We start from the raw sequence: 16,909 nt of genomic DNA, 5'->3' as shown, positions 1-16,909 counted from the left end.
AACCTTAAAATTATACCCTCTTGTATTATCCATTGCTGCCCTGGGAAATAGGTGTTGGTCGTGCACTCTATCTGTGCCTCTTATCATCTTATATAACTCTATCAAATCACCTCTCATCTTCTTCTGCTTCAAAGAGAAAAGCCCTACCTCACTCAATCCAGGCATCATCCTAGTAAATCTCCTCTGCATCCTCTCTAAAGCTTCCACAAGCTTCCCTTAATGAGGTCACCTGAAATGAAAACAATACTCTAAATACGGTATAACCCAAGGGTTCCCAATCTTTTTAATGCAGTGGATCCATGCCATGGAGTCTTATCATTAACCAAGGGGTCTGTGGACTCCAGATAGGGAACTCCTGATTTAACCAGAGGTTTATAGAGCTACAACTCTATAATTACTTCACGGTTCTCGAACCCAATCCTCCAACTAATAAAGGCTATTAATTTGCGCTGCAACTTTGAGGGATCAATGGACAGCGATCTCAAGATCCTTCACTCTTAGGAGAGGCTTCACTTCTGAGGTCAGCTGCCACCTCGCTGTCTCACTGTGTATCCTATCAATGTCCTGTTGCAACCTACAACAGCCTTTTCCACTATCCACACACCACCAACTATTGTGTCAGCTGCAAACTTACCAACCCAGCCTTACACTGCCTCATCCAAGTCATTTATAAAAATCACCAAGAGCAGCAGTCCCAGAACAGATCCTGTGGAACACCACAAGTCACCAACCTCCAGGCAGAAAATGGTCCCTATCCTACTACTACAATCCAACCTTCTTTGGGCAAACCTATTCTGAATCCACACAGCCGTGTTTCCCTGAATCCCATACCTCCTAACTTTCTGACTTAGCCAACGATGGGGAACCTTGTCAAGTTACTAAAATCCAAGTACACCACATTCACTGCTCAACCTTTCACTGTTTTGTCACTTTTTCAAATAATTCACTGAACCTCATGTGGTATGGCCTGCCTCTTAAAAAGCCATGCTAACTCTCCCTAATCAGTCTATGCTTCTGCAGATTCTCATAAATCCTGTCTCTAAGAATCTCTTCAATAGTTTGCCCACCACCTATGTAAGACTCCCTGGTCTGTAATTCCCAGGATTATCCTCTTACTCCTTTTATTTTGAACTAGGGAATGACATTTGCCATCCTCCAATCATCTGGTTCTATTCCTCCAGCCTATGAGGATGCAAAGACCATTTCCTAAGGAGCAGCAATCTCTTCCCTCATTTCTTATCTTCCTCTCTTCCCTATTTTATCTCTTACTTTAAGACCTTGATAAACTTTTGGACGTTAGAAAGTAATAAATAAAGAAATATAGGGCTAGAACAGATAAGCGGTGCTCACACTCAATGATTCAGGAACAGCATCCTCCCATGCACCGTTAGATTTCTGAAAGGTCCATCAACACCACCTCATCATTCCATTTGTTTATTTTTGTCATTTATCGTACCTGTCTGTCTTTACACTACACTACTGCTGGAAAACAACATAAGTCAGTGATAATAAATCTGATTCTGATTCTGAAGTTATAGATCTCTTATGAATTTACTGAATGGCAGAGCAGACACTCCGTTTATTCGTCTTTCCTCTTTTTCATTCTGCCTTTCTCTCCTGTTCCATCTTTTGATCTTTCTCCCTTTCGTCAATTGACGCTTGGTCTCATGTAACTGGCATCTCACCGTGTCTAATGTTATGCCTCATTACAATTTGTTGGACTCATTTGTGTGTGAGTTACCAGTTGAATCAACATTATTACAATCCCACATCAGAAAAACTTACTTGGTTATAAAGCATATTGGGTAATTTTGAGGTCATGTGAGGTAAATATAAATGCACAACTTTATGTAATTGATTTCAGATGGCCACAGAGACTTAATTTTACAAAGAAACATCAAAGATGAGAGGAGAGTTTGCAATAAAGAATTGTGCCTATCCAACAATATCTATATTAATACCGACTATTCACAGACCCAAAATGGCTGAGTTTGACATAAATTATATTCCATTCATGGGGGGTGCAATATCTAAGTGATATAAATTGATAATTCTATTACATTCAACATGTAAGAGTTACTGACAGGTTATGGCAGTAGGTCTAGTGATATTAATTCTCTGTATTTCAGTGCTGGAGCAGGAAGGACGGGGTGCTTCATGGTCATTGACATCATGTTGGACATGGCAGAGAGAGAAGGGGTTGTCGATATCTACAACTGTGTCAGAGAGCTGCGATCACGCAGAGTCAACATGGTCCAGACAGAGGTATGGATTCCAAATGATTTATTAAAGACTGGTCACTCTTAATCCTAACATTCCTTAACCAAGACTCCTCCTAAAAAAAACAAATCCTAAGCAAATTCCATAGCCAAATCTCCTTCTAAAACTCAAATGCAAAGAGGACAGGGTGTCTACTGGCTTCACATTTGGATGAATGATGCTGCATGACATCAGCCAATCAAATGCTGCACTGCAGAGAGGTTAGAACAGAAACAGAACAGATTGGTGGAGTCCCCTTTCCCCCACCACACAAAGTCATCTAAGCTGAGTAACACTGTCCTCTAAGGGTGCCAATGCTGATGCCAAGAACATTTCTCCCATATATACAAAAGACCTTGAGACAATCAGAGACAAATCCATGTCAGTGTAAAAGGTGGTCTATAGTGGACCATTGCTGAGGTAGGATTAGGATTGTGCAGGTCAGTTCAAGACATGATAGTTGTAGGAAAGTAGCTGTTGCTGAACCTGGTGCTGTGCATCTTCAGGCTTTTGTACCTTCAGCCCAATGATAGTAACAAGGAGAGAGCAATACTCCAATGGAGGGGTTCCTTGATTACAGATGCCACCTTTTAGATGCATCAAGTCCAATAGATGCTGTTGGTGTTGAGGAGACCTGTGCTCGAGATGAATCAGACTGTGTCTATCATTCTCTGCAGACTGAACATGAGTTGCAGAATCCTTCAGACTGAGTCCATAGCTTGTGGAATGAGCTTACCTCAACTCAGATCTGATTCCACAACCTAGAGACTCACTTCGAAGGACTCTGAAACTCATGTCCTCAGTATTATTTATTTACTTATTTATTATGTTATTATCATCATTATTATTATTGTTATTTATTCTCTGTATTTGCACAGATTGTTGTCTTTTGCACATTGGTTGTTTGTCAGACTTTGTGTGTAGTTTTCATTGATTCCATTGCATTTCTTTGTACTACTGTGAAAGTAGTGCAAAAAAAAGTGAATCTCAAGGTTGTGTGAAGTGACATTTATGTGCTCCGATAATAAATTTACTTTAACTTAGGTCAGAAAATGTCTATCACTGTGTTAATTTTTGTAACTCCAAAACACAAAACTAGTCAAAAGAAGAGCACAGAGCTGGAAATAACATCTCTACTTCATTTTTTTATTAAGGTGAAGCATGCACTTATGACATATGCCATTCATGTACTTTGACATATAACCTGTAATTCAATTAAGTAAACGAACAAGGAATGCTTAATTAAACAATATATTTACAAAATTACTCAAATATTACTGAAATATTAAATACAAAACATTTCTCCCCTGCTTAGCTATAAACAACTCAATGTAGAATACATTTCAGCTTGTAGACATCCACTCTTTTACTGTTGTGATTAAATGTCTTTCCTGACAAGGCTGTGGTGGGGGTGGGTTGGGTTGCCACTCTGCTTGGCAGGTGAGACTTGTGGCTGTGATACGATCTCAGGTTCTGGGACCTCCTCCATGGCGGTTGTAGGAGTTGACTCTGAGACTACAGGAAATGGTTCTGACAGCTCTGAACACCTTTAATCTCTAACAATTGTCTTTGCTCTCCTCAACCGATTGATGTGCCATCTCCAGAAAACGTCTGATGCCATCTCCACTGTGTAGGAGAGTGATCCAGTGCTACTCTTAATCTTTCCAAGTGCCCACTTTTGACCACTTCTTTAGTCCTTTGCCAGGACTGCTGGTCCAGGAGTGAAACATAAAATCTCCTTGTTTGAGGAACCTTCAATTGGTCTCAGCTGTTTGTCCTGCATACTCCTGAGATTAGGTTTGAGGAGATCCAAGCGTGAGCGCAAGGGATAACCCAGGAACAGCACAGCTGGTGAGTTGATTGTTGTGGAGTGTGCTGCATTGTGATAAGCAAGGTGGAAATTGGCGAGCTTCCGATTCACCGTCATTGGAGTGTGTTCTGCTGACACTGCTTTGAAGTGTTTTCTGTAGATTCTGGACTAACCAAGCCATTGATAGCTGGGTGGTCCAGAAATGTATCTTATTCCATTTATTTTCAGCAATGACTGAAACTGTTCTGCAACAAACTGTGGTCCATTGTCACTGACTAAGTCTTCTGGAACACCCGTCCTTCAGAAGCAGCTTCTCAACACATCGCCAGTGTGCAAGACTATTGGAAGCACTTTGTAGCTGTATCCACAAATATCAAGAACATTTGTGGCCATGAATGGTCCTGTAAAATCCACATAAATCCTCTGCCAGGGCAGTGCATGCAACTCCCAGGGATGGAGAGGCACTGCTCTTGGCATCTTCAGGACATGTTGTCATTCTGAACAGTGCATAACAAGCTGCTGATCTATCCCAGGCCCCAGCATTTTCACCATGTCTAGATGACCGTCATGTAGCTCCTCCAACACTTTACTGTAGCTCTCAGCTTGGATGGCACAACATCTCTCAAACCCCACATAAGGCAACCCCTGACAGGGGCAAATTTATTCTGGCACTGGTAAAAATAGGGCAACTGGAATTTCTGCTGCTCATTCCAGCCATTTTGGGTGGCCATGTAGACCTGAGACAGTGTGATATCTTTTCTGGTTTCCCTTTGGATCATCTCTGCTGTAATAGGGAGACATTTGATTTGCAAAAGGGAGAATACGTCAAGAAGAGTGTCTTCCATTATAAATTTTTCAGTTGTTTCCTTTTCCAAGGGTAAGCAGGACAATCCATCAGCATTTCCACCATTAGTCGTCCTCTTGAGTTTGATCTTGTAATTGTGTCCTCCAAGAAACAGAGCCCATCTCTGCCTTCGTGCTGTGATGTTAGTGGAACACCCTTCTGTGGATTGAAAATGGACACTAGTAGTTGATGATCAGTAATGAGGGTGAATTCACTCCTGTGCAAGTACTAGTTGAAACGTTTCACACCTCAAACCAGAGTCAAGGTCTCTGTCAATCTGCATAATGTTTCTCTGCAGCAGTAAGGGAACATGATGCAAAGTCTATGGGGCATTCACTTCCATCACTCAGAACCTGTGACATGACTGCACCTGTACTATAAGGTGGGGCATCACAGGCAAACTTCACTGGATGATGTGGACCATAACGTGTGAGAACAATTCTGACATCACCACTTCCATTGTGTTTTGGAAAGCCGCCTCACATTGCTTTGTCCATAACTATTTCTTCCAGATTGGTAGTAATGAGTTCAAAGGGTAGAGCACAGGTTTGGCAGGAACCCGTTCTAGTGATTGACAAATCCTAAAAAGAACTGCAACTCTGACATGCCTTTTGACATTGGGGTATCCATCACTGCATGAATTTTCTCAACACACCCCTGTAATGCTTGTGCTTCAATGTATTGACCACAGTAAATGACACTTGGTTTAAAGGATTTACACTTGTTGCATCCTACTCTGAGCCCATAATCTTCTAATCTTTTTAACATTGCCTTGAGATTTTGGAGATGTTCCTTCTCATCCTCGCCAGTAACAATGATGCCATCCAGGTAACATTGAGCTCCTGGGCAGCCTTGCAGCCCCTGGTTCATAGCTTTCTATCAACGTGCAGGTGAAGATGCTGCTTCAAAAATAAGCTTGTTGTAGTGATAAAGCCCTTTGAGTGTTGTAGTGATAAAGCACTTTGAACTCTTCTTCCATCTCCATACATAGGTAGGCCTCAGCTAAAGGCTGATTCATACTTCTGCGTAGTAGCCTACGCCGCAGCCTTCGTAAGTGGCCTGCGCTATTGTGAGCATTTATACCTGTGCATTGGTGTGTCTGCGTTGCTCTGCAATTCACCGCCAAAACGCTAGTTGGTGATGGTGTTTCTATGCCACTGTGTAGAGTTTCTTCGTGTACTACAAACAATGGCGACTGAGTTGGAGCTAATAAATGTTGAACAAGGGTTACTTTTATTGAAATTACTGCAACACAGAAAAGAGAGAAGACGTCGGAGGAGATGGTGTGTACAGCCATTGAACGGATTGAGGCAGAAGGAGGGTGAATTTTCTGTGCTTGTCCAGCCAGTGAGAGACATGGATGAGGAAATGCATTTCAAATATTTTCGAATGTCGGCAGGTAGATTTGACGATTAGGTTCATCGTCTCCAACCATTTATTTCGCATCAGTGTACACACTGTATGCCTATAGACAGGAGGAAGTGCGATGCTACCAAGCGGACCAATCACAGTTGTCACGTTCTGCATCACCGCAACGCGCAGTTACATTTTTGGAGAGGTGCACGTCAGGCTATGGCGTAGGGTACAATGTAGGTTACGTGGGTACGCCGTACCTACCACGTTCAGTTGACGCAGAAGTATAAATCAGCCTATAGTCCACTTTGCTGACGTGGTTTCCTCCAGAAAGGATTGCAAAGATATCCTCTATCCTGGGCAGAGGGTATTGATATACTTTGAGTACTGGGTTGATGGAGATCCTAACAGACCCATTCTTCTTGGCAACTAGGACCACTGGGATTGCCCATGAGCTCCACTCAACCTTGGAAATAATTCCTTCAGTGTCTACGTGATCTCGTTCACTGTCTATTTTATCACAGATGGTATAAGGAACCAGCCAGGCTTTGTAAAACTTGCATGTGCCATTTTCATTTAACACTACTTTACCTTTGATATGTTTGAGTTTACTAATGCCGTCTTTGAACGTTGCTGTGGAATCATCCAGAACCTTTCTCAATTCATTTTCAGTTGACTCTATTGCAAGGGATGAGGCATGCAAATGGTCAAAGGATCTCCAATGTACATTTGTTATCAAAAAACATAAATTATACAACCTTGAGATTCATCTGCTTACAGGCAGCCACAAAAGAAGAAACCCAAAAGAACCCATTTAATAAAAAAGAGGAACAAACACCCAATGTGCAGAGAGAAAATAAACACACATTATGCAAACAACGAAAGCAAGCAACAACATTCAGAATGAAGTTCAGTCCATAGATACGAAGCCTGGAGCAGCCAGGGCAGGCTCACCACCTCAGCCTCAGTTCATCACACAGTGAGGTGTATCGTCGTGGAAATCGCAGCCCAGAGCAGCCGGAGCAGTCTCACAGGTTCGGCAAAATGGAAAACCAGCAAACCTCATGGAACAGCGAGCAGAACCGGCCCAACCCTCGCCTCTGGTCCCAACACCCTGGCCTTTCAGTCCATCTGGACCGACATTTAAATTGCCAACAGCAGGTCATTCCCTGTCCTAGGATCCGGGCCCTGTCACTTCAATATGCTCTGGGCCTGGACACTGCCACCACATTTCAACTCATAGTTGACCTTTCCAAATCAGCTCTGTGCTTAGATCGATCAGGCCTCACTCTTGGTTTAGGTGGACAGGCTCTGAAACTCCTCCTCTCTGACTTTTCTCTGCTTCACGTGCCCAAATTCATGTCCTGACCTCACTCCGAACACTCCTCCTCAGAAGTGTATTTAGTTGTATTTCTTGCTTTATAAACCCAGCTGTAAGTTGTCGCCCATCTTCAGTAGCACCATGTTAAAGCAGAAGTTGGTAGTTGTAGTTGTCTCAGCCAATCACATTCCCACAATGCTGGTCCTCCTGTTTACCATATACAAGCCCAATGTGGTTTCTTGGTTGTTGCATTTCACAGGTGTCATTTCTACAGGCATCATCTTTTCTCCAGTGTAAGGTCTCAGTTGGATAACTGAAGGCTTCAGTCCAGTATCTTTGAAATGCGGTACAAGCTCATTTTGTGAAATGACAAAAAGCCAAGCCAGTGTCCAATTCCATTTTGATTAATTTGCCGTTCAGTTCTGGTGTGAGCCATTTTACTTATTTCATGTTAGTTTTCACATTGTAAATCTCAAAGTTATCCAGTCCTGTGTTATTCTTATCATTATCAAATATTTCATCAAAGCATGCAGATTAGTGCTCTTTTTGAAAATACAACTTGACTTTTTATCTTCTTCTCTTTCCTGTGCAGTCCATTTATTTTTGACTGCCCAACATACTATTTGTATGTGTCCTAATTTTTTGCCTTTTCTGCAAGTTTCACCTTTAAACCTGCATTGGTCTTGTGTATGTGAGCAACGGTTTCTGATTAAACATTGCAATTTTGTTCAAGCTCTCTTTCATTCTTCACTGCAACTCACTTGCATCTCTGACTGCTGTTTCTATTGATGCAGCGATTTCAAATGCTCTTTTAAATACAAAATGTGCTTCAGTTAGGAGTCATTTTGAGTGCTTGTTTGTAAGATTCCACAAACTAAGTGATCTCTCAATGCATTATTAAGCCCATGTGTGAACTAACGATGTTCAGACACCTTCTTCAATTCACCCATGTATGTTGAAGTGGACTCCCCTTCCTTCTGAACCATTTATGAAACCTAAAGCATTCTGCAATCAATGACAATTTCAGTTCTAAAAGTTCCTGCATTACTTATACAATATCTGCAAAGTTCAGTTTAGCTGGTTTCATTGGTGCAGTCAAACTTCTGAGCAAACTGTCTGCCTTTCCGCCCAGTGCACTTTGCAAAACTGGCGCTCGCTTTTCATTGGCTATTTCATTCGCTTCAAAATACTGCTCAATTTGCTCAGTATACATCAGCACAGATCAGTATACATCTGTGCAATCAAACACATCTATCTTTCCGACGTAGCAAGCTATTTCTGCATTTTTAATTTATTGTTATTATCACCTGGTACTCACTGAACCCATGAATTTCATCCCTTTTCTGCCTTTTTTTAAAAAAACTCAACCACCTCTGTCCCTTCCTGAAAAGTGTGTGCTGTGCTTCTTTTTAACTTGAATGACTTGTTGTGCTATTTTTCAACTTGAACATCTCACTGCACTTCAACAGGTAGGTTGTCATCTCAGGTTCGTTTAAAACCTGCTCATCGCCACTATTTTGTTTTGTAACTTAAAAAACATAAAACTAATTGAAAGAAAGGCATGGAGTTGAAAATAACATGTCTACCTCATTCTTTATTTTAGTGAGGCACACACGACATGGTGATGTAATCACTTATGCCATTCAAGTACTTTTACATATAACCCATAATAAATTATGTAAGCAAATAAAGATGCTTAATCAAACAATATATTTACAATATTACTCAACTATTATAGAAATGTTAAATACACAACACACACACTGAAGCATTGCCAGTAAGCACTGTTTGCCTCAGAGTCATTTTGAGTACGTTGTATAATATGAATTACATCTCACTCAGCAAGAAATCATTAAGCCTCATGCTCAAAGTGTCTCTGTGAAAACCTTTCTCAATCTTTCATTCCTGTGCATTTATTGATTCCACTTTGACTGAAAATCACTACTCTCTTCTCTGTCTCAACAGGAACAGTATGTATTCATCCATGACGCCATACTAGAAGCCTGTCTGTGCGGAGATACAGCAATTCCTGCCTCTCAGCTCAGGTCTGCCTATTATGAGATGAATAAGCTGGAGCCACAAACTAATTCTTCGCAGATAAAGGAGGAGTATAGGGTATGCAAAGAAATTTTCCAACACTTCTCGTGGTACAAAGGGATTTTTATAAAATGGAATGTGTGCATGTACAGAACTGATCAAAATGGCCCATTGAAAATATTTTAATACCTGAAATCTGTTGGGATAGGATGGGCGAATTTTCATTCAGAAGGAGGAGAGAGATATTTCTCATAGAGTCATTGAGCAGCCCAGCACAGAAACAGACCATTTAGCCCATCTAGTTCCTGTCAACTTGCACCCGGACCACATCCCCCAAACCCCTCCCATCCATGTACCTTTCCGGACTTCTCTTAAACATTACATTTAAAAACCTGTATCTACCACTTTCACGGGCAACTTATTCTACACTTGCAACACCTTCTAAGTGAAGAAGTTTCCCCTCAGATTCCCCTTAAATATTTTTCGGTATCTATTTACTTGAAGATGAAGGCTACCACCAGGAGACATTTAGACTTGTTTTGCTTCAGTTTGGTTCAGGCCAGAAGCCCATTAATACCTGGCTATTTATTGTGATCTTACAGTCCTGAATAGCTCACACACTTGGAATCAAATTAGGTCTATCTCATTGCCAGTGAATATCAATCTCCTTTTATCACCACTGGACAGAGGAAGCAGGATGATTGTCTGCACTAAGCATTGACAATTTTTATAAAAGATTGCAGGTGTTGGAAATCTAAAATAAAAACAGAAATGCAGGAAATAGAAAGTCAGACCACATCGGTAGGAAGAGAAACAGAGTTATTGCCACAGGCTGATAAGTCTTCCTCAAAATTGAGAACTGACAAAAGGTCTTTGACCTGAAACACTAATAATCAATTACAAGTTATTTTGAGGTCCTGGACGTTCTTCGTTAGGCAAGGATTGATCATCTTTCCTAATTGTCCCATGAAAAGATGGTGTTGAGTCACTACCTACAACTGACTGACTTATTAAGTTTTTGAAACTTGACGAGGGTGAAATAGGTCATAGGTGGGTAAGGATAGTAAATTTCCTCCCCATAGAACATTCATGAACCAGGTGGGTTTTTCATTACAATCCAGTTCTTGTGCTCATCATCTTTAAAATGGTCTTTGTATTCCATCTTATTAATTCTAGTTAAATAACACAACTGTGGTGGGATTTGAACTCCAATTGCTCGTCATCCCAGATGAAGGGTCTCAACCTAATTCACCAACTGAGCAATTTCTCCCGTAGAGGCTGCCTGGCCTGCAGAGTTCATCCAGTTTTTTGTTTGGTGCTCCAGATTCCAACATCTGCAGGCCCTAGTGTTTTCTGTGTTTGTGTTGTGTTGTGTTCTCTCTTGTGTTTTTGTGTCTCTGGGTTGTTAGTCCAGGTAAATGAACTGCTTCAAAATCACCATGCCCCTGTTAACTTTGTTAAAGTAGATCAGCCATGGGAGGGAAGTTGAGACAAGCTTGAGGGATCAATCATTTTGGTCTACAGTTGTCTATCTCCCAGGGTTGATGAAAATGTTCGTGCAGGGAATTTTCAAATGAGGACTTGGGAGTCCTCAAACGATTCCCTAAAGGTTAACTTGCAGGTTCAGAAGGCAATTGCAATGTTTGCATTCATTTCGAGAGGACTAGAATATAAAAGCAAGGACGTAAGCATAAGGCTTTATAAAGCATTGGTCAGACTGCACTTGGTGTATTGTGAGCCCCTTATCTAACAAAAGATGTGCTGTCATTGGAAAGGGTCCAGAGGAGGTTAATGAGAATGATCCCAGGAATGAAAGGGTTTATATGTAAGGACCATTTGATGTCTCTGCTCCTGTTCTAACAGGGGTTTAGAAGAATGAGGGAGAGTCTCATTTAAACCTATCAAATGTTGAAAGAACCAGATAGGGTGGACATATAGAGAGGATGTTTCCAATACTGGGGGAGTCTAGGATCAGAGGGCACAGCCTTAGAATAAAAGGATGTCACTTTAGAACAGAGATGAAGAAGAATTTCTTTAGCCAAAGGATGATGAATCTGTTTAACGCTGACTAGCAACTCCTGTGATGCTGCTGGTGCCAAACTGTATCAGTCTGTGCTGTTCCTTTCGATTCATCAGCTGCATGGAGAGTGGCACAGAGCTGCATGGGCAACAGCCTGCTCTCCGTATCGTACTGTCCTGGCTTGCTTATTACACAGACAGCTGGGATGCAATATCCCTGTCAGCCCCTGACCAATGGAGGGCCTCGGCTAAGTCTGTGGAATTCATTGCTACAGATGGTTGTGGAGGTCAAGTCATTGGGTATATTTAAAGCAGGGGTTCATAGGTTCTTGATTAGTAAGGCTGTCAAAAGTTCCAGGAAGAAGATAGGAACATGGGGTTGAGAAGGATAATAAATCAGCCTTAATGGAATGGTGGAGCACAGTCAATGAGCAAAAAGGCCTAATTCTGCTCCCATGTTTTATGGTCTTCTGGAAAGTAAAAATATTATACGTAAAGCAAACTTCAAAGACCAAAGCTCAATCCATAGCAGCACTGAGGTTGATGGTGAGCAATTATAAAAGCCTCAAGTTTCAATAAACACACAGTTCACATGTCACATTCATAAAGTTTCCTGTAATAATGATGTTGATGTTAATGATAAATTCAATGTCCTGGCAGAGAAGGGTAAATCTTTAGCATTGTCTCACACGTTAATAGATATGTCTCATAACAAGGGAAAAAGAGTCAGCAGATGCTGGAAATCTTCAGCAATGCACACAAAATGCTTGAGGAGTTCAGCTGGGCAGCCATCTGTGGAGGGAAGAGTGTCATGATGAAGGGAATCAGTCCAAAACATCAACTGTGTATTCTGTCCATGACCAGCATTTTGTGCATGTTATTAGTTAAAATGAGTTCACTTTGATCCATTAACTGTTGAGTTTTATGAAAATATGAAATATTCTGCCACCTTCCTCTTTCAGACTCTTAATATGGTGACCCCAACACTACGAGTCGAGGACTGCAGTATAGCCCTCCTACCGCGGAACCATGAGAAGAACCGATGCATGGACGTCCTTCCACCAGACAGATGTCTCCCATTCCTCATCACCATAGATGGCGAGAGCAGCAACTACATCAACGCTGCCCTAATGGATGTGAGTATTTCTGGAGAACATGATGCGTAAGAAGCCGTAAGACTGTGTCAATGGTGGATGTCTGGCAATTAGATCAACTACAGATATAGATTAGATTGCAGGAGAGAGACAAGATCCTGTAGCCAATATTGGTAAATTGTAATTGGGTTCTTATTATCACAAAATAATAATAGTGAAAAGCTTTGATTTACATGCCATGCAGGCAGATCAGTCCGAACATAAGTGCATCAAGATATTACAAAAAGGAAAGCAATAACAGAAAACAGAATATAGTTTTACGGTTACAGAGACGGTGTCGTGCAGGTAAATAGATAGAGTGAAAGGACCGTGACAAGGAAGACTGAAAGATCAAGAGCTCATCTTTATTATGTAACAGGTCCATTCAAGAGTCTTATAACAGCTCTTCTTAAGTCTGGTGGCAGATATCTCCAGGAGAATGATGCATTGATATGAAGTATCTCCTGGTTCATGCAGCAGCTCAACATGCTAGCACACAACACCCCTCTGATCACGTGGAGCAGCTTACTGCCAGTGGTCACTTGCTCTTTGGTTCTGGAGAAAGGTGGTCTGCTGAAGGGGACATCCCCATTCCATTGAGAACGGCAGTCTGCTGACATCTGACAGTTCTCAGCTCCGTGAGGATACCGTGCTATGCCAGCGTGGCAGACAGCAAGAGCTCCAGATGGATCAAGGCAGATCTCCACAGAAACAAGACAAATGCGACCTCAATCTTTGCCTTAAGGGTGCCCTCTAGCTGAACCATGTATGTGACGGAATCCCCGGTAAGGAAGTGCCCATGACATCTGGAGAGAAGTCACAGTCTCCAGGGTCCACACAATCTCCTGCAAGATTCCTATACACCCCTTGTTATCCGCTTCACCTGTGCCAATTAGTTTGTTTGTTAATCTGGCTAACATGCCATTATTGTTCAGGAAGGTCCAAGAGTATTAATGAACACCTCACCTTGCTGTCTCCGTGCATTAATAAGTTAGGAATAAAGTGGCTGTTGTTTTTCTGATGTGTGTTGGCAGTAGCTGAAGACAGAGATCATCTAAAATGAGAACAGTAAATGCTGGAAATTCTCAACAGGTCAGGCAACTGCTGTGGAGAGAGAAACAAAGTTAATGTTTTATCAGACCTGGAACCATCTGCTGGTCTAATTTCTTGTTCATGTTTTTAGAGCTATAAGCAGCCATCTGCCTTCATTGTTACTCAACACCCATTGCCAAATACTGTGAAGGACTTCTGGAGACTGGTGTTGGACTATCACTGCACATCAATCGTCATGCTGAATGACGTGGACCATGCTCAGGTATGTGTCTGCACAAACCACTAAAAGCCATGGGAGACGCTCACCAAATCAGGGAGCATCTGCACAGTATTGCTTCAGATCCATCACCTCTCCAATGCATCGAATCATCATGGGTCATTCAGGGTCAGTTTTACAAAGAGTGTCAGTGCTAATATCTTAATATTTTGCACCTGTATGCAACAGGATTCACTTGCAAAGTGTGTGTGCTGTTGCAGTTAGCAGTTCAAATTACATAGAAACTTGGAGATAAATACATACAAAATTGTGTAAAGCTTTGCATTGTCAGAAACAAAGATTTAAAAAAAGATCCAAATAAGCAAATATGTACAGTATCTTTGTACAAGATATTAAAACTTGTTTTACAGACATTGGAGTTTTAAATATCAATGTAATTTACACAATAATCTGAAGATTTTCTGCCCCAATTTCCATTTTATCAGTCATTATCTTTAGATGCACTTACAGCCTTAGTTATAACTGACTTGGATCCTTCTGTACAACATCACAGCCCAAACCAATGTCTGGCTATCTTTCTTGAAACTGTTGAATAGCTATTCATGGTCTAAGATGGATTATGCAAACTTGGAGTACAAGAGGATGTTATGGCAAAATTTCCACATTTTTTAATACTCCCTATTTAGGGTTGTCTTTCATAAATTTCTTTGACTATTGTAATGTAAGAGGCTTCTGTAAGCATGTTTAGTTCCTCCATGCTCTTTTTGAAATCAGTGGTGAAAATGATTTTTTTTTTCAATATCTATTGAATGTCTCATATTTGCAGGATTGAACAAAAATACAAAGCTTTCTGAAAGGTTGTCAATAAAATTAAAAAGGAATTGAGTTCAGCAACTGAGGAACTGCAGTGGACACTTTCCATAAACCCACTAGTGAAAATCCTTTTGTCTGATTACTGAAACGAAATCTGGATTCATCAGGTCTCAACTGGTAGAAGTTTCAAAAGCAAGCAACATCATAAACACAATTCGCAAAACTAAAAATCAGAACATTTGTCTATCATTGAGAGATACAGCATGGAAACAGGCTCTTCAGATCTCCTAAAGCCCATGCTGACCATCAACAACACTTTAACAGTCAGTAATCCTACATTAGTACAATACCACTTTTTATTCTCCCCAAATTCTTATCAACTGTTCACTCACCAATCACTACAGGGGAACTTAGATGGGTTAATTAAGCTGCCAACTCGCATGCCTTTGGGATGTGGCAAGAAACCGGAGTACCCACAGTAAACCAATACACCTCAGGTTGAGAACTTGTAAACGACACAGACGGCACTCTGCAGAATTGAACCAGGGTCGCTGGAGCTGTGAGACAGCATCTTCACTCGCTGCATCACCGTCTGTCCACTAAAGCCATGGAATCTCTCCATTTTTATCACGTCCCTCTGCTTCAGTTCATTTCTAAACATCGTTAGGTTTAGCACACAGTAAGTATGGTGTCAGCCTGATATAGGTGTAGGTGGTTAGAATGGCTGTGTATGACAACACATCAGTGTTGTGTACTGTCATATCTTAAAGAAACACTGGGAAAACAGCCTCAATATAGACTGTACTGGCACAGAGCCTCACTTGCCAGATTCAGTTGTCAGAAAATCCAACTGACCCCAGCGATAAAGCCTTGACCTTGCATGAAGAATGTTCTGGTAACATTTCTTCAAGGGCTATTTTATTCCATATCTTCAGGGAAGCTATTTGGCTTTTGCAGAAGTTATAGCAAGAAACTGAAAGTTGCCAACAGGGAGTGCTATGAAATTTAATTTGTTTGCTTCAGTATTAGGAAGCAAACTACCAGAGCTATATAAGGCACAGATAAAAGCACAGACTTCTGCAGGCAATAAACACCAGCGAACATACTCAAGTCCTTCAATTAGTTGCAGAAATAGCCCTAATGATCTAAAAGCGGCCAGCTTTTGCACTGTCAAATAAAAAGGGATTTAAAATGTTGATTCTTGAGCATCACTTATTTTCCCCCTATATCACTCTGATGGAAAGTACTTATTCACTTAGCTTCTCCTAAGAGTGAAGTAGAACAGATTGTTTTTTGGACCATTAACTTTCTCATTTGCAAAATGGGTTTTGAACTCTTGTAAACTGAATGTCTAGGTTTGTAACCAATAAACACATTCAAAATGCCATAGTTTGGCCCAATTGAAAGCCTTTGGCCACCTTCAAAGTATTGGTCATTTGGCCAGGCAGCAAACATGAATCATAATTTTTCTACTCCACTTTCACTACTGCACCCTGTGACCTGTAGTGACGTTATGTACCAGATTGATGTACCAGATCTGGAAATGGTGCTACTGAACTCTAGTGGATGTATGGAGGATTGTTGCACTGAGATTGTAATGGATAAATTGCCGTAGGAAACTGCGGAACCAGAACCACAAACGAGCAACAATGATTTGCTCCGACGCAGTGAAGACCACAATTAACCTGAGCTTCACTGTATTTGTCCTGCTCAGTTATCATTTGGCCACGCGTTTTAATGTAATTTCAGCGTATGGGATCATTGCCCTTTTATATAAGGGATAAGGTTTGGATCAGGTCCAGACCAATGGGGCAGATCTTCTGTAATAGTGACAGCTGTAAGACTTTTAACCGGAAAATGTTTATAGAAAAGGCATCGGCAAAATCCACCATATGTATCATTGGGGTGAGCTGATAAGTGCATATTTTTAAATTTTAAAAAAAGCCCTTGATCTGAAGCTCTGAGAATATTCTTTTGAGCATAGCAAAGGAAAAATATTAACTTGCAGCATGAGTCGCTAGTGCACACCGTGGATCCATATTGAATGGAA

At 41.1% G+C, this 16,909-nt stretch overlaps 1 protein-coding gene across 14 annotated transcripts in view; it reads left to right on the top strand.

The window, feature by feature from the left end:
* The window catches only part of LOC140728571 (receptor-type tyrosine-protein phosphatase mu-like), a 994,862-nt gene that overhangs the window by 958,686 nt on the left and 19,267 nt on the right, over positions 1-16,909 (top strand). For all 14 annotated transcript variants that reach the window (XM_073047511.1, XM_073047621.1, XM_073047608.1 and 11 more), the window contains 4 exons: positions 2,130-2,265; positions 9,553-9,702; positions 12,606-12,779; positions 13,960-14,091. In XM_073047511.1, the coding sequence (XP_072903612.1) occupies positions 2,130-2,265; positions 9,553-9,702; positions 12,606-12,779; positions 13,960-14,091 (592 nt within the window). The remainder of the gene's footprint in view (positions 1-2,129; positions 2,266-9,552; positions 9,703-12,605; positions 12,780-13,959; positions 14,092-16,909) is intronic.

The sequence above is a fragment of the Hemitrygon akajei genome, chromosome 1, assembly GCF_048418815.1.
Source record: "Hemitrygon akajei chromosome 1, sHemAka1.3, whole genome shotgun sequence".
In the NCBI taxonomy this organism is placed as follows: Eukaryota; Metazoa; Chordata; class Chondrichthyes; order Myliobatiformes; family Dasyatidae; genus Hemitrygon; species Hemitrygon akajei.
This window is presented reverse-complemented; position numbering and strand designations above follow the sequence as displayed.